A 22,276-nucleotide genomic window follows, 5' to 3' on the forward strand; every position below is an offset into this window, starting at 1 on the left:
ATGATAGAAACCTATCTAGTCTTAAGATTATAATGTCTTCAGAAGTCTAATCAGACTGTATAATTTTGAACACTTTCTAAATATTATACATATTTATAGCTTTTTAAAAACTTTAACCATGTCTGTGTTTCTCTTATTAACAAGGTAGGAATTGCTTAACATTGAAAGTATCAAATAATCCTTTGTCTCATGCTATATTGAAATGTAAATACACTAAAATGAAATAATTTATCTAATGTAATGATTATAAAAGAACTGAAAATACTAGTAGAGTCCAGTTGTCAAGTGGGTGCTCATGATATAGCTGAATTCAGGTACCACAGCTCCCAACAGCAGGATATAAAACATGAATAAGAAGCTATACAGCTAATATTGATTAATAATCATTAATCTAATGAAGAATTTTATTAAGGGCTTACTATATGCTAGGCAGTATTACATGCTAAATTAAAAGGAGCAGGCCATAGATATTAGAGAACTTACTAGCCTGAAGACAATATTTGTAATATAGGAAGATGTTCAATAGTTTTTTTTTTTAATGTATATTATTGATTTTTTTTTTTTTTTTTTTTTACAGAGAGGAAGAAAGAGGGACAGAGAGTCAGAAACATTAACGAGAGAGAGACATCGATCAGCTGCCTCCTGCACAACCCCACTGGGGATGTGCCAGCAACCAAGGCACATGCCCTTGACCGGAATCAAACCTGGAACCCTTGACCATTGAACCCGGGACCCCTCAGTCCGCAGGCCGACGCTCTATCCACTGAGACAAACCTGTTGCAGCCAATAGATCTTTTTTGATTGAAAAAATAAATGTAGTGATGAGGATAAAAGTTATGCTACATTCTCATTTCTACAAAATGTTAAATTAGGCAATACTAAAAAACAGTGCTGTCTCTTCATTGGGCAGTCTAAGTAGAAAGATCAGAGGTTGGCTTCATCCTCGGTATTATAAAGGACAGGTGGAGGAATGTTTCCCTCCTTAATTATTAATCCTCAGTATGCTGTGGACTTAGGTCAGGCTAGGGTGGTAAAAACAGCAGTATACCAACTTTCTCACTTCAACTCTAAGACTCAGATAATATATGTCACATCTGAATTTCAGAAATGTTAAAATATGAAAAAACGTGTTTTAAAGTTGATTAAATATAGTGTAATACAATGACTCTCAACCTATAGTAGTAACCTAAGTTTATCAGTATTGTTTTTAAAAAAATATATTTTATTGTTTTTTTACAGAGAGGAAGGGAGAAACATTACCAGCTGCCTTTTGCACATCCCCTACTGGGGATGTGCTTGCAACCAATGTACATGCCCTTGACCGGAATCGAACCTGGGACCTTTCAGTCCGCAGACCAACGCCCTATCCACTGAGCTAAACCAGTTTTACCTTTATCACTGTTTTTAACACTTCTCAATTATGACAATGTGAATATAAGCTATAAATTTTCTAATGCCTCAATGAAAAGCTAGGAAAATTCTTTCTTCACCTAGCTGAAAGAAGAAAGTGGGAACACCTAAGATCACTTTCAACCTCTAAGAGCCAGGATTTTGCTTTTATGATCCTTTTAATAATAGCAGCTACATTGAGCTTAAATCACCAGTGGGAGAAGAGGCTAAAATAGGTAATTGGACGTATCTGAAGATAGAATAGATCCAAATATCAAATTTCTGCCCCTTATCAATTACTGTGGCAATTTTTAACAAATAGCTTTTACTTGGAAAGAAATTAACACCATCAGGAAAATTGAAAATAAAACAGATGACAAATATATGGCAGTCTATGTAATATTATCAGAGAATATAAATACTTATGGTGTACCTCTTAAAAATAAAATGAGCCAAAACCGGTTTGGCTCAGTAGATAAGAGTGTTGGCCTGCAGTCTCAAGGGTCCCAGGTTCAATTCCAGTCAAGGGCACGTACCTTGGCTGCGGGCACATCCCCAGTAGGGGATGTGCAAGAGGCAGCTGGTCGATGATTCTCTCTCATTGATGTTTTTAACTCTATCCCTCTCCCTTCCTCTCTGTAAAAAATAAATAAATAAATAAATAAATAAATAAATAAATAAATAAATAAATAAAATATATTTTAAAAATATATTAAAATAAAATAATACGAGCCCTAGCTGGTTTGGCTCAGTGGACAGAGCATCGGCCTGCGGATGAAGAGTCCCAGGTTCGATTTCGGTCAAGGCACATGCCTGGGTTGCAGGCTCGGTCCCCAGTGGGGGAGTGCAGGGGCAGCTGATCCATGATGTTCTCTCATCACTGATGTTTCTATCATCTCTCTCTCTCTTCCCCTCTCTGAAATCAATAAAAATGTATGTTTTAAAAAAATAAATGAAACAAAATGCACCCTCATGAATTAGGGCTATTCTTCCATCCACAAATGGCATAGTACTCTTGCAGAATCATTTTCTGGTTCCACATCTTTATTCATTCTCTACTTTTCACCAAAATTATTGGAAGCACTGATCATAGTTTCTGTCCACAACAGAGTGATTAAGAAGGATGTGCCTCTGTTGCTAAATTGTGTGTATTTCAAATTATATTTCTATTTAAAATTTTTATAATTCATTTCTGACAATTTTTATGTACACTGAGTGGCCAGATTATGATGATCTCTGAAAGCATAATAATCTGGCCACTCAGTGTACTTCTCTTGAGTACCTCATTTATTTGATACCAAAGATACTATAAATCATGCACCTGATCAGTTTTCCCCTTTGTACTGGCTGATAGAAAGCTCAGGGTAAATAGGTGGTTGATCTCCAGCAAAAGTCTAGAATACTTTTGGTATCTATTTGAGATACAAAGACACAGAGTGGCCAGATTACTATGTGTTCAAAGATCATAATAATCTGGCCACTCAGTGTATATTTTCCATTTCACCTATTAGGCAGCTTACATATTATTTTATATAACAAATATATGGCAAGGAACTTTGAAAAGAATGTACTGAAGATTAATTTTAAACTGACTATATAAATGTGTGTATGTGTGTGTATATATATACACACACACACACACCCACACACACACACATATATATATACACACTAATAAAAGAGAAAAATGCTAAATGACCGTACCTTTGCTATGCCTACAGCCAATCAGTGAGTATGCAAATTAACCCAACAAGATGAGGTTAATTTGCATAAGCAGGTGAAAGTGGGGTGAAGTCTGCTATGAGGGGAAGGGGGCAGCGGAGGGAGCTACTGGAGTGGTGCTCCAGACAGAAGCGAGGACTCGCTGGCTCTGGGCAGCCCAGGAGCAGGGACGTGCCAGCTCCAGGCAGCCAGGGAGCTGGGACTTGCCGGTTCTGACAGAAGCAGCGACTTGCAGGCTCTGGGTGGCCCAGGAGCGGGGACATGCAGGCTCCCAGGTGGCTGGGGTGAGGAGTGGGGACTTGCTGGCTCCCGGGTGGCTAGGAATGAAGCCAGGGGCCTATTCTTCCACGAATACTGTGTATTGGGTCTCATGTGTGTGTGTGTGTGTGTGTGTGTATTTTAAAGTTGAGCTTTATTGCCATAACCAATATTTGACCTAGTCTACACCTATCTTTGGCTGAACTGATTAGAGAACACAAGTGTTACAATTAAAGCAGGGTTTTAAATAAATACAGCTTGATTATACTGTACAGTGAATATGTTCTTCATAATGAGAAAAAAAATATTCAGAAGTTAGTCTGAGACAGTTAAGCTTAGTAAAAATAGATATAAACAATCTCTCAGACAATGCTATTCTGCAACCATAGTAAAATGAGGCAAAGCAAGGCCATTTCATAATTTGTCTAAGCAGTGACAAACAAGGTAATAAAACCAACGCTCTAAATATCAAAATCCCCCTTTTTGCTTACTATTATAAATGAATGCTACTTCTTTACCCAAGCAAACCACTGCTTCCTTAGATCTTTCCCTAAATCACTACACTAAAGCCCAAATTTTGTTATAGACTCTTTCAAACACACTTTCACTGAGAGGCTCCATGGTTGTCTATGGTATGTATTCTCTTTTGATGTAAGTAATAAACCCAAAATTATCCAACTACAGGTGTATTCCTGGGGATCTTTGATTGCAGAGCATATGAAAACAATAACAAAAAAAGAAATACAAACAAATTTAAGTCTAAATTGTATAATAATTAAGGTGACCAGATTTTTAACAATTTCTCCCGCATCCCACAGTGTTTTAAAAAAGTCCTGATTTTTTGGAAAGAATCTTTTAAATCTTTTGGACTTTTTAAAAATGCCATGGAACACGGGGCAAATGGTTAAAAATTGGGACTGTCCCGTCAAAAGCGGGACGTCTGGTCACCTTAATAATACTATCCTATAAATCAATGCCTCTTGGGGGGGAAATAACACAAATGTTTAACTACCCCCTTTTAACTTAGAAAATTACTTTGAGTAGTCAGCATGGCTTTCAACTTGAGAAAATGATAAAAATCCAGCTAGCCACCTTTTCTTCTTTTTCTTGGTTAAGAGCCTAAATGTGTTTTAAACTAAGAGTTCAAATTCTTCTATGGACCTAATCATCTTTCTGTATAAAGTAGCCTTTTCTTTTCTTTTTTTGAACATATTTTTATTGATTTCAGAGAGAGGAAGATAGAAACATTAATGATGAGAAGTAATGGTTGATCGGCTGCCTTCTGTACGCCCTGCACTGGGGATGAGATCAAGCCCACAACCCAGACATATGTCTTGACCAGAATCGAATCTGGGATCATTCAGCCCATATACCAACACTCTATCTGCTGAGCCAAACCGGCTAGGGCAAAGTAGCTTTTTCTATACAATGTTTGCTAGACCACAAGCAGCACCATTTTAAAAATTAACATTATTCTACATTGACCAATAAAAAAAAATTAGAAATATCTTATCTAGGATTTGTAAAATTCAGTATATTATATGATTTACTGGAAAGCTGCATCAATTACCATTAAAAAAGAAATATAAGTATAGATATACAGAAGAAATTTCAAGTAGTTTAAGGAGGATGAAATCTCCACATCTTAAACACATTTTCTAAAAATCGCCACATTTACAGAAAGGGAATTTTTACTCACGCTTCATTAAGGGGTACAAAAATAAAATCCTTCTCAAAAATATCTACATGTCGGGTCCATGTTTTTACTCGCGCATGCCGCCTTTGCTGTATTCTGTAAGACAAGAGATAGACTATCAAGTTTCTGAAATGTTCTAGTGCTTCAGCTTATATGCAAAATTTATAAATTATGAGTATTAAGATGTTAACAGAACAGTTGTAAAAGATGATTTAACAAATTGGGGAAAGAAAATGAAACAAAGGTGTGAAACTGCCCATCACTGAATCTGGAAAAAAGAGATATTTAATTCCTACTACTATATACTAGTGTAAATCAGTGCTATTATTGGTTTATTAATGGCATAAGTAATCAGATTGAGAAGCAAATCAGACCATGACCAATGAGAACAGCAGAAAAAAGAGCAAGAAAAGTGAGCATTATCTTACCGTAGATGAAGAATACACTACGACCACTGGTCAAAACCAATCACTATCATCAACTCAAAGATGAAAATTAAAAATAATTGAACTAGTGGATAAATTTGTATTATCCACACCAGCCTTCAATTCAAGCATTTAACAGAACTTAGGATTAAAAAAAAACAAACAAAACAAAAACAACAACAAACTCTTCATGTGTATCTTTTGATCAATTTACTAAGTAAGTATTAGAGCTGGATGCAATCACTAAATGGAGCATTATAAACAAAAGTACACAGGCCTAATAAGTAGAACAGTATTTCCTTAACTTATCTGAAAAGAAATATCCAAAGAGCTTATTGAAAGTACAAACTTGCCCTAGCCAGTTTTGCTAGGATAGAGCGTTGGCCGGTGGATTGAAGGATACCAGGTTGGATTCTGATCACGGACACGTACCTAGGTTGCGGATTCCTCCCCGGCTTGGGCCCTGGTTAGGGCGAGTGTAGGAGGCAACCAATTGATGTGTTTCTTTCCCACCCCCACCCCCCTTTTAAAAAAGTATATTTTATTGATTTTTTTTAAATAGAGGAAGGGAAAAGGATAGAAAGCTAGAAACATTGATGAGAGAGATACATCAACGAGCTGCCTACTGCACACCCCCTACCGGGGATGCCCACAACCAATGTATATGCCCTTGACTGGAATCGAACCTGGGACCCTTCAGTCCACAGACTGACACTCTATTCACTGAGCCAAACTGGTTTCGGCCCAATTGATGTGTTTCTCTTACATCAATATTTCTCTCTGTCTCTCCTTCTCTCTCCCATTCTCTTTAAAATAAATGAAAAAATACACTCAGGTGAGGATAAAAACAAAAAGCACAAATTCGCAGGTTTCTTTCTTAGGTAGAGTGGAACATCTAAGGTAAAAGCAATCTATCCTATCTAAAAGGGGGAATATGATAAATGATTGCCACACCCTCAAAGATGGCAGCGCCCAGTCCCCTCAGACCCACCAGGGCAGGTCTAGCCGTTTCCCGCATTTGCCTCTAGAGTCCCCCGGTCACCTCAGCCCTCCAGCCTCTCAGAGCCAGCCCAAAGTGCAGGCAAGCCTCGGATGTTGGCTGCCCAGCTGCCAGGGCAGGCCCGAGGTGCAGGTAAGCCTTGGATGGTGGCTGCCCAGCTGTCCAGGGTCACCCAAGGCTCAGGTAGCCAGGGCCGGTTGAGGCTTGCACTGCCGGCAGCGGTAGCAGCAGAGGTGTGATGGGGGTGTTGCCTCCCGCCCCTGAGGGCTCCCAGACTGTGAGAGGGGGCAGGCTACACTGAGGGACCCCCTCTCCAGTGCATGAATTTTCATGCACCATCCCTCTAGTATTTGATAAGTATCCAAGCAATTTTTAAAAAACCATCAGGCATATTGGGAAAATACTAAATATTACACCTAACACCTTTATGAATTCTACATATTCTTAAGGCTTTAGAATATTGTGGATATTGATCCACATTTTATACTGGATACAATCCAATATTATGATTTTGTTAATAACAAATTATGTTGCCTCAATACAAATAAGTGATTTAAAAAAAAAAAGTTTTTATTGATGTTAGAGGGAGAGGGGGAGAGACAGAAATATTGATTAGCTGCCTCCTACGGAGGATTGAGCCAGCAACCCAGGCATGTGCCCTGACTGGGAATCAAACTGGTGATTTTTTGGTTCATGGGACCCTTTTGGTGCATGGGAGAACTCAACCAGGTATGCCACACTGGCCAGGGAACAAATAAGTGAGTTTTCACTAAGTTAAATTTCAGAACTTATTACATCTGTTCAATATTTTCAAAGAGCTTGACTTACGATAGATGAGTTGTTTCATTGGGATTTCTCCTCTCTCTCTGATTAAGGCGTTTGTAGAAAAAAGAACTGAATATATGAATTCGGTCAGCATCTTCTCTCTTCAGTTTTTCCAACACCAAATATCTATTTTACAAAAAATAATTCCAATATAATGAATACAGCAGTTTACCTCACACTAACAACAGTTAGCCACCATCAATTTCTATTCCTTACAACTAAAAGCAGAGTTGACTTCATATTCTAGATAACTACCAGATAATTCTCAAGTAATGAAAAGTATATTTGAGAGGAACACTGTTATTTGAAAGATCTAATATAACATTTATAAACATTCATAACATTATTTCTAACAGCCACAAAGTGGAAATGTCAGAAATGCTCATAAACTAATGAATGGAAAATAAAATGTGATATATATCCATACAATGAAATATATTGAACAAAAAGAAATAAAGCACCAATATCTTAAAAACACTGTCATAAGTGAAAAAAATTAGCACATGTTGTATAATTCCATGTATATGAAATGTTCAGAATATGCAAATCCTCAGACAGACAGAGAAAAGCTAGTGGTTGCCTAAAGCTGAAACTGGAGTTGAAGGAAAATGAGGAATCACTGCTAATGGTTATTGGGGCTCTTTGGGTGGATGAAAATATTATAATACTGCCTGTGATGATGATTGCACAAATGTCTAAATATACTAAAACCACTGAATTGCATACCTTAAACGAGTGAATTGTATATTATGTGCATTATATCTTAATATACCTATTGTTTTTATGTACTGCTTATTTTAAATAGCTTATTTTAAAAACTTAATCATATATTACTTTAAAAAAAAACAACAGAAAATAAATAGAACTTATTCAGTGTTAAGGTTGCAACAATTAATTATTTAAAAAAAATATATATATATATTTATATATTATTGATTTTTTTTACAGAGAAGAAGGGAGAGGAATAGAGTTAGAAACATCGATCAGCTGCCTCCTGCATACCCTTACAGGGGATGTACCCACAACCAAGGTATATGCCCTTAACTGAAGTGAACCTGGGACCCTTTAGTCGGCAGGCCAATGCTGTATCCTCTGAGCCAAACATTTAATAAATGAATTATTATATTGGTTCTAATTCTCCCTTGCCTTAGTTGTTTCTTCTTTAGGTTTACCTCAAAAACAAATAGCGATGGTTCCTTGATATCACAAAAAATTTATGATATATTAAATTTGTTTATGTTAAAATCCTCAAAGGAACTATGCAAAATAAAGCTAATGACCATTTGGATTTTACTAAAATGAGGATAATAAAAAAGCCTTGTGAAATCTTACACAGAAACAGCAAATGTCCCAAGGGCACACCTAGAGATAAGTCCCTTAGCATAACATGATCATTTTGAAGCTCAAGTTCTGATTAAAAGTATCCAATTACACAATTTCTTGCTTTAGAGTAACTCAGTGTGCCCCGACAAAGGAAATTATAAGACAGTGAATCATCTCATGACAATGTAAATCAATCACTGAATTTTACAATAACATACAATAGAGCATGTAGTGAATTAGACTTGAGTTTAGGGGTTATATCATAATTGGTGAACCATGCAGCTTTCACCAGCCCAAACTTCAATGGCTGCTCTGTAAAAGTGAGTCAAATAAACAAAGGAGATACTTCAACTTAAAAAAGTTATGTGTGTTTAAGAAAACTGACTCTAACTTCATAGGTAAATAAATCCATGCTTTGTAAAGTGTTTGTCTTTCTGACGTAGCATACACCCACTATTTCTGTGACTATATATAGCTTTTCTAAATGTACAATGTACATATGTCAGAACTATTAACTTTAATTAGAAAAGCCATGTCTCTTATTATAGAACTATTGGCCTAGTGCATGAAATTAATGCACGAGGGGAGGGGTGTCCCTCAGCGGGGCCTGCACCCTCTGCAATCTGAGACCCCTTGGGGGATGTTTGACAGTTGGACATCCCTCTCTCAATCCGGGACCACTGGCTCCTAACCGCTCTCCTGCCTGCCTGCCTGATCATCCCTAACCACTCTGCCTGCCGGCCTGCTCACCCCCAACTGCCCAGCCCTACAAACCTGCTCACCTCCACTTCCACCCCTGCTGGCCTGCTCACCCGCAACTGACCCCTGCTGGCCTGCTTGCCCCCAACTGCTCCCCCCCCCACCACGGCCTACTCACCCCCTATTCTCCCCCACCGCCAGCCTGGTCACCCCCAACTGCCCTCCCCGCATGGCTGGATCGCCCCTAACCATCTCTGCCTCAGCCCTGCCACCATGGCTTTGTCTGGAAGGTCTCCAAGTCTTATGAGCATATTACCCTTTTATTAGTATAGATTAAAGGGAAATTTTATTACAAAAATCTTGTGGGAATTTCATCCATTTGGGTACATTTTTTTCTTTCTGTATAAATCATTTAAATATCGAATGTCATGGTAAAGCTGTCCACTTGGCATTTCATAAAGTGAACATTCTAACAATCAAATAATGACTTAACTATAGGATGAAGTTAAAAGATTATTTTAAGGTTACTCTGCTAGTCCATTAATATGTGTCTTTGAAAGTACTTTTTATTAAAGTAATTCTTTTCTTCTCTGTATTTTATTAAGATTCTTTAGATGCAATGCCTTTTTAATTCTTATAATACTGATAAACTTTACAAGTTTATTTCTAACTCGTAGAGTTAGAAAAGAATGAAAAGCTTTGATAACAGCCAAATAACTGATTTTAATAGTGAAGTTTTAAAAAAAGTTTCCTTTTAAAATTCACTTCTAGGAATGTCACAACTGTGGCTCAGTGGTTGAGCATTGACCTATGAACCAAGAGGTTGATGCTCAATCCCACTGGGGATTGAGCCCACAATACATGGCAGGTTTGTGGGCTCAATCCCCAGTGGAAGGCGTACATTAGGCAGCTAATCAATGACTCTTATCATTTATGTTTCTATCTCCCTCTCTTTTCCTCTCTGAAATAAATCATACACTTTGAATAATTTATAAAGGCAGTGTTTATTAAAATACATTTCATTTTCAAAATTGTGCTATGAGCTGTTAAAGTGTATACACATTTTTTTGGACACCTGTATACAATTTTTTTAAAAAAAATCACAGCTTTTGTTAGAATTTTATTTGGAATACCAATTTACATAAGAAAAGATAGAACTTGTACATAATTAAGTTTAGTGTATAAAAATCTGTTTTAAAGTGTAACTAGAAAATGTTAAAGGGTCCCCTGAAAATATAATTTCAAGAGTATAAACAAATTACTATAAAATGTTTACTGTAGTGTAAATTATCCTATCTAATAAAAGAGTAATATGCAGATTGACCATCACTCCAACACACAAGATCAAGATAGCTGCCCTCATGTGGTCAAAGATCCTGACCCCATGTGGATACAAGATGGCCACCACAAGATGACCAGCAGGGGAGGGACCAGGCCTGCAAGGGAGGGCAGTTGGGGGTGATCAGGCAAGCAAGGGGGGGCAGTTGGGAAAACACCAGGTCTGCAAGGGATTGCAGTTGGGGGTGATCAACCCTGCAGGAGAGAGCAGTTAGGGGTGATCAGGCTGGCAGAGGAGGGAAGTTGGGGCAAACAGGCTGGCAGGGGAGCAGTTAGACATCAATCAGGCTGGCATGGGAGTGGTTAGGGGGTGATCAGGCTGGCAGGCAGAAGCAGTTAGGAGCCAGTAGTCCTGGATTGTGAGAGGGCAGTCAGACATCCCTTGAGGGGTCCCAGACTGGAGAGGGTACAGGCCAGGCTAAGGGACACCTCACTCCCCCCATGCACGAATTTCGTGCACCAGACCTCTAGTATATTACATATGCATGAAATAAAATAAACTAAAATATAAACAAAATATTAGGAGTTTCACTTAGTTTTTCAATCCACCTGTAAGTTTTCAAGAACAGAAACATTTTAAATAAAAAGACTTAAGCAGGTCAAAAGTAGACTAGTAAAGAAATAGGTAGCATGTAAACATAATCCAAAAGAAAGCTGGAATAGCTACATTCATTTTGAACAAAGTGGATTTAACAACAAGGAAGATTATCAAAGATAAAGAGACATTACATAACAAAGGGATCAACTTCTGAGAAGACTTAAACATGTACAATATGTGCCTAATAACAGAGCTTCAAAATACATAAGGCAAAAATCGATAGATCTAAAAGGAGAAACTGACAAATCCATAATTAAAACTGGAAATAAACAACCTTCTCAATAATTGATAGAATAGGTATGTAGAAAATCAGTTAAGGACAAAGATGAGTCCAATATCAAACAACTTGACCTAATTGACATCTACATAATGGAACACTACACTGCTGTGAAAAAGGAAGGCAATCCTACCATTTTTAACAGCATGGATGGAGCTAGAGAGCATTATGTGAAGTGAAATAAGTCAGTCAGAGAAAGATAAATAACACATGATCTCACTCATTTATGGAATATAATGAACAACATAAATTGATGAACAAAAACAGATCCAGAGACAGAGAAGCATCAGATGCTCAAACCTCAGAGGGAAGATAGGGATGGGTGGGGGTAAGGGAGAGAGATGAACCAAAGGACTTGTATGCATGCATATAAGCCTAATGAGTGGACACAGACACCAGGGGGATGAGGGCTTGAGTCGGGGGTAAGGTTGGGGGACAATGGGGGGATAAGGACACATATGTAATACCTTAATAAAGAAAAAAAAAAAGGAACATTTTTTTAAATTATGGAAAAATACGTAAAATGTGCAATCTTAACCATTTTTAAGTGTACAGTTCAGTGGTGTTCAGTATTGTTGTAAAACAGATCTTTTTTAACTTGCAAACTGAAACTCTATAGCCAATAAACAACAATTCCTTGCTCCAGGTAACCACCATTTTTACTTTCATGTTCTATGAACTTGACTAAAAATTATCTAAGTGGAAATATATAGTACTTGTCTTTTTGTGACTAGCTTAGTTAACATTTCATAATGTCTTCTAGATTCACCCGTGTTGTAGCATGTGACAGGTTTCTTTCTTTTTTTTAAATTTAAACCCTCACCTGAGAATATGCATTATTTGTTATTTTGTGTGTTGCATGTACGAGAGAGAGAGAGAAACATCAATCATTGATGTGAGGAACATTGACTGGCCGTCTCCTGTACGCACCCTGACCAGGCATCTAACCCGAAATCCAGGTATATGCCAAGTGGTAATCAAACCCACAACCTTTTGGTGTATGGGACAACGTTCCAATCAACTGAGCTATTTTTTGTTTATCACCCATCCATCAATGGACAGTTTGGGTTGTTTCCACCTCTTGACTATTATGAATAGTGCTATGGATGCGCAGAAATCTCTTTGAAACATTACTCTCAATTCTTTTGGATATACACATGGAAATGGGATTGTTAGATCACTTGATAGATTTATTTTTAATTTTTTGAGGAATCACCATACAATTTTCTATATTGGCTGTAACATTTTACACAGGGTGCCATTTGTCCACATTATTTTTCTGTGTGTGTGTGTGTGTTTTCAGTTGCCATCCTAATGGGTGTGAGGCGACATCTCATTCTGGTTTTGAATTTTCTTTCTTTCTTTCTTTCTTTTTTTTTTTTAAATATATTTTATTGATTTTTTACAGAGAGAAAGAGAGATACAGATTTAGAAACATCGATCAGCTGCCTCCTGCACACCCCTACCGGGGATGTGCCCGCAACCCATGTACATGCCCTTGACCAGAATCGAACCCGGGACCTTTCAGTCCCCAAGCCGACGCTCTATCCATTGAGCCAAACTGGTCTCGGCTTGAATTTTCTTTAATGACTAATAATGCCAAGGATCTTTTCATATGCTTATTGGATACTGGTATGAGATAACATTTTTTGATTTTGCTTAAGAGCTTTGTTTGAACTTGTCATTGGATGACTGATCTCAAAAAGAGCTACATCTGCAAAATTAGGCATTTAAAATCTAGGACAGTTTCTCTTGTCAGCAAATCTGTAACACACAACTTACTGAAACATATTCTATTACCATTAACTTTTCAAAAGAAAAAAAACGGTATCTTTGATAATGAGGGGGGTATAGTTAACATAGAGTATAATATTACCCCCTAATGTTAGGTAAAGCCTACTGGTGTTGCATTCTTCTGTATCCTTTTTGATTTTGTCTAGTTGTTCTATCAAATTGTTGAGAGAGGGGAATTAAAATCTCCAGCTATATTTGTGAATTTTTCACTTTCTCCTTTTAGATCAGGGGTGAGGAATGTCCAGCCAATAGGGCATGTAAGGCCCATGAAATCATTTGGTCTGGCCCTGCCAAGGCATTAGGGATGAGTTAATTAAATGTTTGACCAAATATAGGAGCTTAATTTTTTTAAAAAAATATTATTGATTTTTTACAGAGAGGAAGAGAGAGGGATAGAGTTAGAAACATCGATGAGAGAGAATCATTGATCAGATGCCTCTTGCACACCCCCTACTGGGAATGTGCCCGCAACCAAGATAAATGCCCTTGACCGGAATCGAACCCAGGACCTTTCAGTCCGCAGTCCAACGCTCTATCCATTGAGCCAAACCGGTTTCGGCAGGAGCTTAATTTTTAACTTGATATTTTGTATGGCCCTTGAATGATGTTATAAGTATCTAAATGGCCCTTGGTATAAAAAAATTCCCCACCAGTTTTAGATCTATCAATTTTGCTTCACATATTTTGAAGCTGTTTTATGGCACATGCCCACTAAGTACAGCGAGGTCTTCTCCTTTTTAAAAATATATTTTATTGTTTTTTTTTTCTTTCTTTCTTTTTTTTTTTTTACAGAGAGGAAGGGAGAGGGATAGAGAGTTAGAAACATAGATCAGCTGCCTCCTGCACACTCCCTACTGGGGATATGCATGCAACCAAGATACATGCCCTTGACCAAGGTACATGCCCTTGACCAGAATAGAACTGGTCAGGGCCAGCTAGGTCTTCTTGATGGATTCACTCATCTATCACTGTTTAATGTCCTGCTCTATCCCTGGCAAGTAATTAATTGTCTTTGCTCAGAAGTTTATTTTATCTGATGTTAACAGAGTTAACTCCTGCTCTCTATTAATATTTGCATGCTCTATCTTCTTCCATCCTTTTCATTTACACACATGTAATTACCTTCGAAGTTTTTTTGTAGATAAGACACACTTGGCCTGTGTTTATTCCATTCTACAAAGTTTCACAAGTGTTCATAATTGTTCATTAAAAATTATATGATGGGTGCTTTAAAATATTTGTCAGATAATTCTAATATCTGTGTAATCTTGGTATTGACTATCTATTGGCTATGATTTCTTATCCAGTTTAAAATCTTTCTGGTTCTTGGTGAGACAAGTAATTTTAAAATCTGGACATTTCAGTGTTATAAGACTGGATCTCATTTAATTCTTGTGTTTTACAGGCTTTCCCTGGCACCACACTCTAGTGTTCAAAATAGGCACCAACTCATTACTTCCAGGTGGGGTGAAGTTTTAGGTTCTCCACTAGGCCATCATTAAACGTATCGGGTTTAGTAATAATTAATGTCGTTTTTAAACATTCGTTTAAAATCTTGCTTGGCGTTGACTTGTATTGACATAACCTTCAAACACGTGGTATCTACAGAACGTGTGAAGTGCAATTAACAAGTTTTGCTTGAAAAAGTTTGTGTTTGGTTTGGTTTTTGTTGCAAAACTAGGGCTAAGAAGATGGCGGATGAAGAGCATATTCGGCACTGCATGCTTTACGAGTTCCAATTAGGAAGAAAAGCAAGTGAGGCTGCAAAAAACATCTGTAGTGCTCTTGGTCAAGATGCAGTTAGCGCCAGAAAATGCCAGCGTTGGTTTGAGAAATTTCACGAGGGAAATTTTTCGTTAGATGACAAGAGTGGTCGAGGCCGTGTGTCCAATTTTGATCAAGAAGCTCTTCAAGCTCTTTTGGTGCAAAATCCTCAAATTACCCAACAAGAGCTTGCGACAACTTTAAATTGTTCACAAAAAACAATTTCCAATCAATTGCGTGCACTTGGCAAAGTCCAAAAGTTTGGAAAATGGGTTCCTCATGAGTTGACCGACAACAACCGTAATCAGAGAGTCACAATTTGCAGTTCGCTCCTCTCTCGTCAAAACCATTTGCCGTTTTTAGAGCAAATTGTTACCGGAAATGAAAAATGGGTGCTGTATGTTAATTTGAAAAGGCAGCCTCAATGGTTGGACAAAAATGAGGCTCCGCAGCCCACGCCAAAACCTGACTTGCATGAGAAAAAAGTGATGTTGTGTGTTTGGTGGAATTTTAAAGGAATTCTTCATTATGAACTTTTACCATCTAACCAAACCATTACAAGTGCAGTGTATAGTGCCCAAGTGGAAAGGTTAGCCCAAGCTTTAAGAGAAAAAGAACCCGCGCTGATTAATCGGTAGGGCGTAACTCTTCACCACGATAACGCACGACCGCATACTGCAAGAATCACTGCTGAAAAACTGCGCCAGTTGGAATGGGAAGTTCTCCCTCAACCTGCATATTCTCCTGATATTGCCCCTTCCGATTACCATTTGTTTCGTTCTTTGCAAAACTTTCTTCTTGGAAAAAAATTTAATAATGAAGAATGCCTCAAAAATGCATTGACCGAATTTTTTGCATCAAAATCACAAGAATTTTACAACAGAGGGATTAAAATGCTTCCTGAGCGTTGGGCACAAGTAGTAGAAAACAACGGCAACTATATTGTTGATTAAATTTTGTTGTACTGTTTAAATAAATTCAATTTAAAAAAGTATTAGAAAACGACATTAATTATTACTAGACCTAATAGATGAGCTCCATGTAACTGTTAGATGGGGTGGAAGGCATCGCACTAGGCTTCCACTGGTTAGCCTAGTGCGATGCCTTCCACCCCATCTCCCCGGCCTTCCTATGGACTAGGGTGAAGTCTGGATGTATACTGGACCCTAATTAGCTTAGGGTAACTGTGACCTCAAAGTTGTTCTTAGCCTTTATCTGCCTCGACCTCTGCTGATACTACTAAATGTATCCAGCTCTAAAGCGTTTACCTCCCTTCAATTTTATGACATCACACTCTCTGGATTTTTCTTCTTACTTCTCAAATACCTTCAGAATTTATTCACGGGAGCCTCTATCTTCCCTGTCTATCTAACTCTATTGTCCAGGTTCTGTCCTGATGGCCTTTTCTCATTTTTTAATCCCTACCTAAACCATTTGATCAGTTTTCTATTTATTTATTTCAAATATTTCAGAGAGGAAGAGAGAGGGAGAGATAGAAACATCAATTATGGGAGAGAATCATTGGTTGGCTGCCTCTTGCACACCCCCTATTGAGGAATGAGCCCTCAACACAGGCATGTACCCTTGACCGGAGTTGAACTGGGACCCTTCAGTCCACAGCATTGCTCTATCCACTGAACCAAATCAGCCAGGGCTTGATCAATTTTCCTATCTAAATTACTACTTGTAAAGTAAAGTCTCCTAACTAGATATATGTCCAGCCTGAACTCAAATGACATTCAGAACCATATATTCAATGGTTTATTGGCACTCTCCTTTTGCTGTATCAGACATCTAAAAGGGATATTTCCCCCTCTCCTACCCAAACCTATTCTGCTTCTGGATTCACTGCTTCAGTTAGTGGCAAAATCATTTAGCAGGTCTCTGTAGTCAGAAAACTAGGAGTTGCCGAAGCCGGTTTGGCTCAGTGGATAGAGCGTCAGCCTGCGGACTGAAGGGTCCCGGGTTCAATTCTGGTCAAGGGCACGTACCTTGGTTGCAGGCACATCCCCAGGGGGTGGGGGGGGTGCAAGAGGCAGCTGGTCGATGTATCTCTCTCATCGACGTTTCTAACGCAATTCCTCTCTGTGTATAATCAATAAAATACATTAAAAAAGAAAAAGAAAAAGAAAACTAGGAGCTATTTGAAACCCATTTTTATCCTTCTTAATAACCTTTCAATCAGGCTTAGAGTCCTGCTAAACAACTCTACCTCTTAAAACATTTTATTATTTCCTTTTCCCTCAAACAAAATGACCTAATTAGGCTTCTTAGATCACTTTAAATTTCTTTATATCATTTCTCATCTAGATTTCCATAATAAAAATGATTATCAAAATGATATTAAGAAAACACTTATTGATGACTTCTCTCATGAATACTTATCACTAGTTATAACAATGTGGACTGTAACTATTAGTAGGCTATAGAATCATTCAGCAACTTTTAATAATCAGATTTCTAAAATTGTTGTATTATGAAATACATTTGAGTAAACTTGAAACTATTGTAAAGCTCTAAGCACACTGATATTTAAGTTGTTTTGTTTCATATATACACCATTTTATATCACAAACCAGTAAACACATACAAATTTATACATGTATAAACACACTGCACATACATGTATATGCATGTGTATATTGGGTCATGATGTAATCTCTTCCAGGGAAGCTCCTTGGTCCTTCATATTTCCCTATCTCTAAAGTAATGAAACATTCTTTTTTCTACTTTGTCTTCTATTATTACTTCAATCCCGTTTTTGTGTTCCCTATGATAAAAAAATTTCTAACATAGTACTTAGTATATAAGCTGGCACTTGAACATTTACTGAAGGAAATGAGTGAGATCATACTTTTGTGCTTGCTCAAAAACTTAGTATCTATCCTAGGGTGGTAACAATTTTTAAAGGCTTAGAACACTTCAAAAATAACATAATAAGCTGTCATTTAAAAACACTTTACATATGCCAGATATTTTTCCTAGTGCTTAACATGTATTATCTTATTTAATCCTTACAACCTTATTAAATATTATATAATTTTTAAAATGAGGAACCACAGGTAGAGACATTAAATAACTTCCCACACTAAATGGCAATGATGGCAATCAAAACCCAAATAGTTTGACTCAGAAAACAAAGATACACATTATAGAATGCTAAAGAGTTGCTAAAAGGTTAGCAGAAAGTTAACTTACTTCAAATAAAAGTCTATAATAACATCATTTAAAAATTCTCCTTCACTTAGACAGTGCAGGTCCTCATTAGTAACGGAGATGCCTCCCTTAGCTGGAGGTGGTGGATATACTATCAACCTGGAATAAAAAATTTTTAAAAAGTAGATTATCAAATATTTGTGTGTATATATATAACTGAAATGCAATAAAACAGAGAAGAAATTTAAGAATGTTGTAAATGTAAAGGAATTCTCTCACTTTTCTACAGGACCCATAAAGATGGTGTGACTCTCTCCAGTTTCATCATCATCATCATCAAAAAACTGAAATTGTTTGCTTCTAAGCTGTACTCTAGATTCCATGGGCACCTGGAACAGGAAATTAAATGATCGGTTCGAAGTCAGTTGGGAAAATTTTCAATAAAAAGAGCAAGCACAAGGCAAGAATTTTTTAACTAAAAAGGATTAAAAATGTGAATCTAAAAAGTATGCATGGTTTTTAAAAAAGAAACAGGAAAAAACAACGGTTCATTTATTATTTCTGGTACACTGATACTTCTACATTTTTGAAACAATGGCCTCTGGTATTTTGTCTGAAATCTCTATATCCATATTAAATTAGATTGTTAGTAAAATCCAAAGAACAGATATATATATATATTTTTTCTAGTAGGGAAGGCTAAGCAATCCATAGGATATGGAGCAGAGGCTGAGGAAACAGTACAATGAGCTTCAGTTCTCCAGAGTCAAGGAGTTAAAGGAAGAGCCTTCCACTGAAATTTGAGCCCATCCCAGCTACCTCATGGCTCTAGCTGTTTTAGTTTCCTCCAGAACTATCTTCTGCAGATAATTTTTCAAAAGAAGGAGAACAGATTCCCCTTATTCTGTTCTTTTCCTCAACTTTTTTGGTGAGGCCTTGTCAACTTCACTAAGATTGTGCCTAGGATAGCCCTATCTCCAAATGTGTAGCCAGGCTGCAAATTTTTTATGTTCTCAATAAATTAAGTCAGTAAACTCAGTTGCTGTGGTAAGGGACAAATTTAGAGTATTTTAAGTTATGTTTGTATTATTTAACATTATACTGTGTGTTACAATCCTGCCTTTCATTCAGATGTCTTCAGAGTTACCTACTATATTACTTATTCTAGAACTGGATATATAAGTTGACAGTCAGAATGGTAGGTATTCTTCATTTCCCAAGCTTTAACCGTATATGTACATGTTATATATAAGTATACATTAGGAACCAAAACTCCCTTTATTTTATTGAAGCCAATGGCATGACTAGAAACCTGCAGGGTAATAACAGACTGCAATATAGCAGTAATGTATATGTATATGTATGTTGAAAGAGAAAAAAAAAAAAAAAAGAGAGTGAGTAAAAGGAGACGAAAAGTAAAAAAAGAATAGAGTGTGGAGCCCAGCCTGTGTGGCTCACTGGTTGAACACTGACCCATGCATTGAGAGGTCACCAGTTTGAATACTCGTGAGGGCAACTGTCCAAGTTGCTGGCTTGATCCCTAGCGGGGAACATGCAGGAGGCAGTTAAAATATATTTCTCTCTCAATAAAATCAATAAGAAAATATATTTTTTAAAAAGAATAGAGTATGGAAAGGAACTAAAAATCCTTCTTAGACCTGTACCAAATACTATTTTTGTCACAAAGTCACCTATTCACCATTATATTTAGACACAAAATAGTTTATAAATTGCATATAAAAGCAAATAATTCTGAGATGGAATTTTAAAAATCTAACTCTGAAATGAACAGTATCATAATAAAATGTATTTCCCCTTAAAGCTATATGTTAAGATTTAAAAATTCAAAAGCATAATTACATTTTTAATTTTGTTTTCTTTTTGAACACAACTTCCTTTGATCCTCTCTTCATAGGTTCTTGTACAGGCAACAAGTCTACTATTAGCTTCTTCAAAGGGAATTTTTGCAAAAAAATTGGATACATTGTTCTTTAGAGCAATTTCAGTAACGATACTTTCAAATACCATACTTGCTTGAGCATCAAGGGCATTTTGAAAAATTAAAATTATATACTGTTCTTCCAAATCTGAAAAGAAATCAATATAATGTAAGTTTAAAGAAAAAAATAAGTACTAGATAGAAGTTATCAGAAAAAAGAGTAACAACTAGTTATTCCAAGAACGTCACCAGAAATCCCCGTATCAATGTTCAAAACAATATTTGGCAATCTATATACAATAAATACAAAATGAAGATCAGTGACAGTGTTACCTGACAATGTCACCTAAGATATTAAGAGAAAGGAATCAGAACACATTACTCTAGCAGTAGATGAAGAACAAATCTATTCGTGGGTATAACTCATTTGCTTCATCTAATAGGATCGAAATATGTTTATAGTTTTATATATGTATAAATTAAAAATTTTATCAAACACAAGTAAGAAATTTCCAAGTGAGCTAGAGAATTTAACTGTAAAAACTGGTATTCACGAATGTGCAAACTCTTAAGCTGAAGCAGCAATTTCTGTTGAAAAGTATTTATTTTACAAATATTCATGCTTTGTCATAAACATCAGAATGGTATCAATTATTATAGAGATTGAAGATACATTCTACAAACTTGCAAATTTCCAATTCAGGCTAAGTTTCAAGGATTCCCGATTTATATGGTTGCACTTAGTACCTATCAGTGCATTTTAAAAAGTTCATTTTATCTAAGGACTATGCTGTACACCTGAAACTAGTATAAAATAATATTGAAAGTAAACTTTATTTGAAATTTAAAACAAAAATCACTTTACTCAGATAATACAAGGTCAAAGAGTGCAGACCTTTGAATTTTAACAATTTCAAAAACTTCATCAATGAGCAAACCTGTGTTTTATCATTAGAACTTCCACGTCATGTGGGCTTTTCCTCATCTATTAAAGGGGAAAGCAATATCTATCCTACAAGGTTCTTATAAGGAATACATAGATAAAATAGAAAAATATGCTAATTAACTGGGACACCATCATGGGTTGACCAGATAGGAGGTTGCGCACGCAGCTTTGGGGCAGGCCTGATCAGCAGCAGCCGTGGCTGCTTCAAGAACTGGAGAGGAAGGCAGGGCTGGACCGGCAGTGGCTGCTGTGGGGCCCAGGGAATGCTGCAGGATTTTGAATTGTGCACTGGGCTTCTAGTAAATATTGTTCCCTTGACCGGGAGTTTATCCAAGAGTTTGACCAGGGGATGTGGCAGGCAGCCAGGGAAAGGGAGGAAGTACTTGGCTGACAGCCAGTAGCTGCTAAGCATCCTACCAGTGCATTAATTTCTACAATGGGCCTCTAATATAATATATATGCAAAGGATCTCTCAAAGCATACTCACATTCTGCTAGGCAATGAATTGTACTTATTATAATGCAATCTACATAACTTACTTGTTAACTTATGCATTCTTTTACAGTGAGTCCAAAGATTTTCATTCATACTCATTTGCATCAGCATGCTCAGTTTCTCATAAACTGGTGGTGTCGTCTGAAGAAATACTACTGGTAATTTACGAACATTACACCATTCACATTTAGTTAGATCAGAGGTATTTAAAGAAAAGCCTACTGGATCAGCTTCTGCTTCTGTAGAAAAACAAATGGAAATGGAAAATGAATCAATTCTTAAAACAGCAAATTCATAAAGGAAGAAGAATGTGAGAAAATACAAGTTTAAAGTAAAACACATTTATTATGCTCTGTAAATAGTAACTTCTAGTGGGAAATGAAGAAAAATCTAAAACACATTTATTATGCTCTGTAAATAGTAAATTCTAGTGGGAAATGAAGAAAAATCTTTATAACTATCTTAAAGAAGCTTCTGCATTTTTTTTCCCCCCAAAAGGGGGTTCTAATGAAATATACTTACAATTAAATACAGATTTTGTGATATTACAGAATGAAATTACATTAATAACACATCACGGACCAATAGTTTTATTGCTAGCTTTACCCAGTAGCCAGATAAGTTTCTATTGA

The 22,276-nt window shown here is 36.8% G+C and overlaps 1 protein-coding gene across 17 annotated transcripts in view; it reads right to left on the reverse strand.

The window, feature by feature from the left end:
• SENP6 (SUMO specific peptidase 6) overlaps positions 1-22,276 on the reverse strand; it is a 91,821-nt gene that overhangs the window by 13,513 nt on the left and 56,032 nt on the right. For 15 of the 17 annotated variants that reach the window (XM_036414457.2, XM_036414456.2, XM_036414463.2 and 12 more), the window contains 6 exons: positions 21,689-21,883; positions 20,125-20,351; positions 18,544-18,653; positions 18,307-18,423; positions 7,319-7,441; positions 5,069-5,161 (listed from right to left, as the gene is read on the reverse strand). In XM_036414457.2, coding sequence (XP_036270350.1) covers positions 5,069-5,161; positions 7,319-7,441; positions 18,307-18,423; positions 18,544-18,653; positions 20,125-20,351; positions 21,689-21,883 — 865 coding nt within the window. The remainder of the gene's footprint in view (positions 1-5,068; positions 5,162-7,318; positions 7,442-18,306; positions 18,424-18,543; positions 18,654-20,124; positions 20,352-21,688; positions 21,884-22,276) is intronic. The other 2 variants (XM_045573119.1, XM_036414458.2) reach the window with 2 other exon arrangements.

Source organism: Pipistrellus kuhlii, unplaced genomic scaffold (genome assembly GCF_014108245.1).
Source record: "Pipistrellus kuhlii isolate mPipKuh1 unplaced genomic scaffold, mPipKuh1.p scaffold_m20_p_5, whole genome shotgun sequence".
NCBI classification, from domain to species: Eukaryota; Metazoa; Chordata; class Mammalia; order Chiroptera; family Vespertilionidae; genus Pipistrellus; species Pipistrellus kuhlii.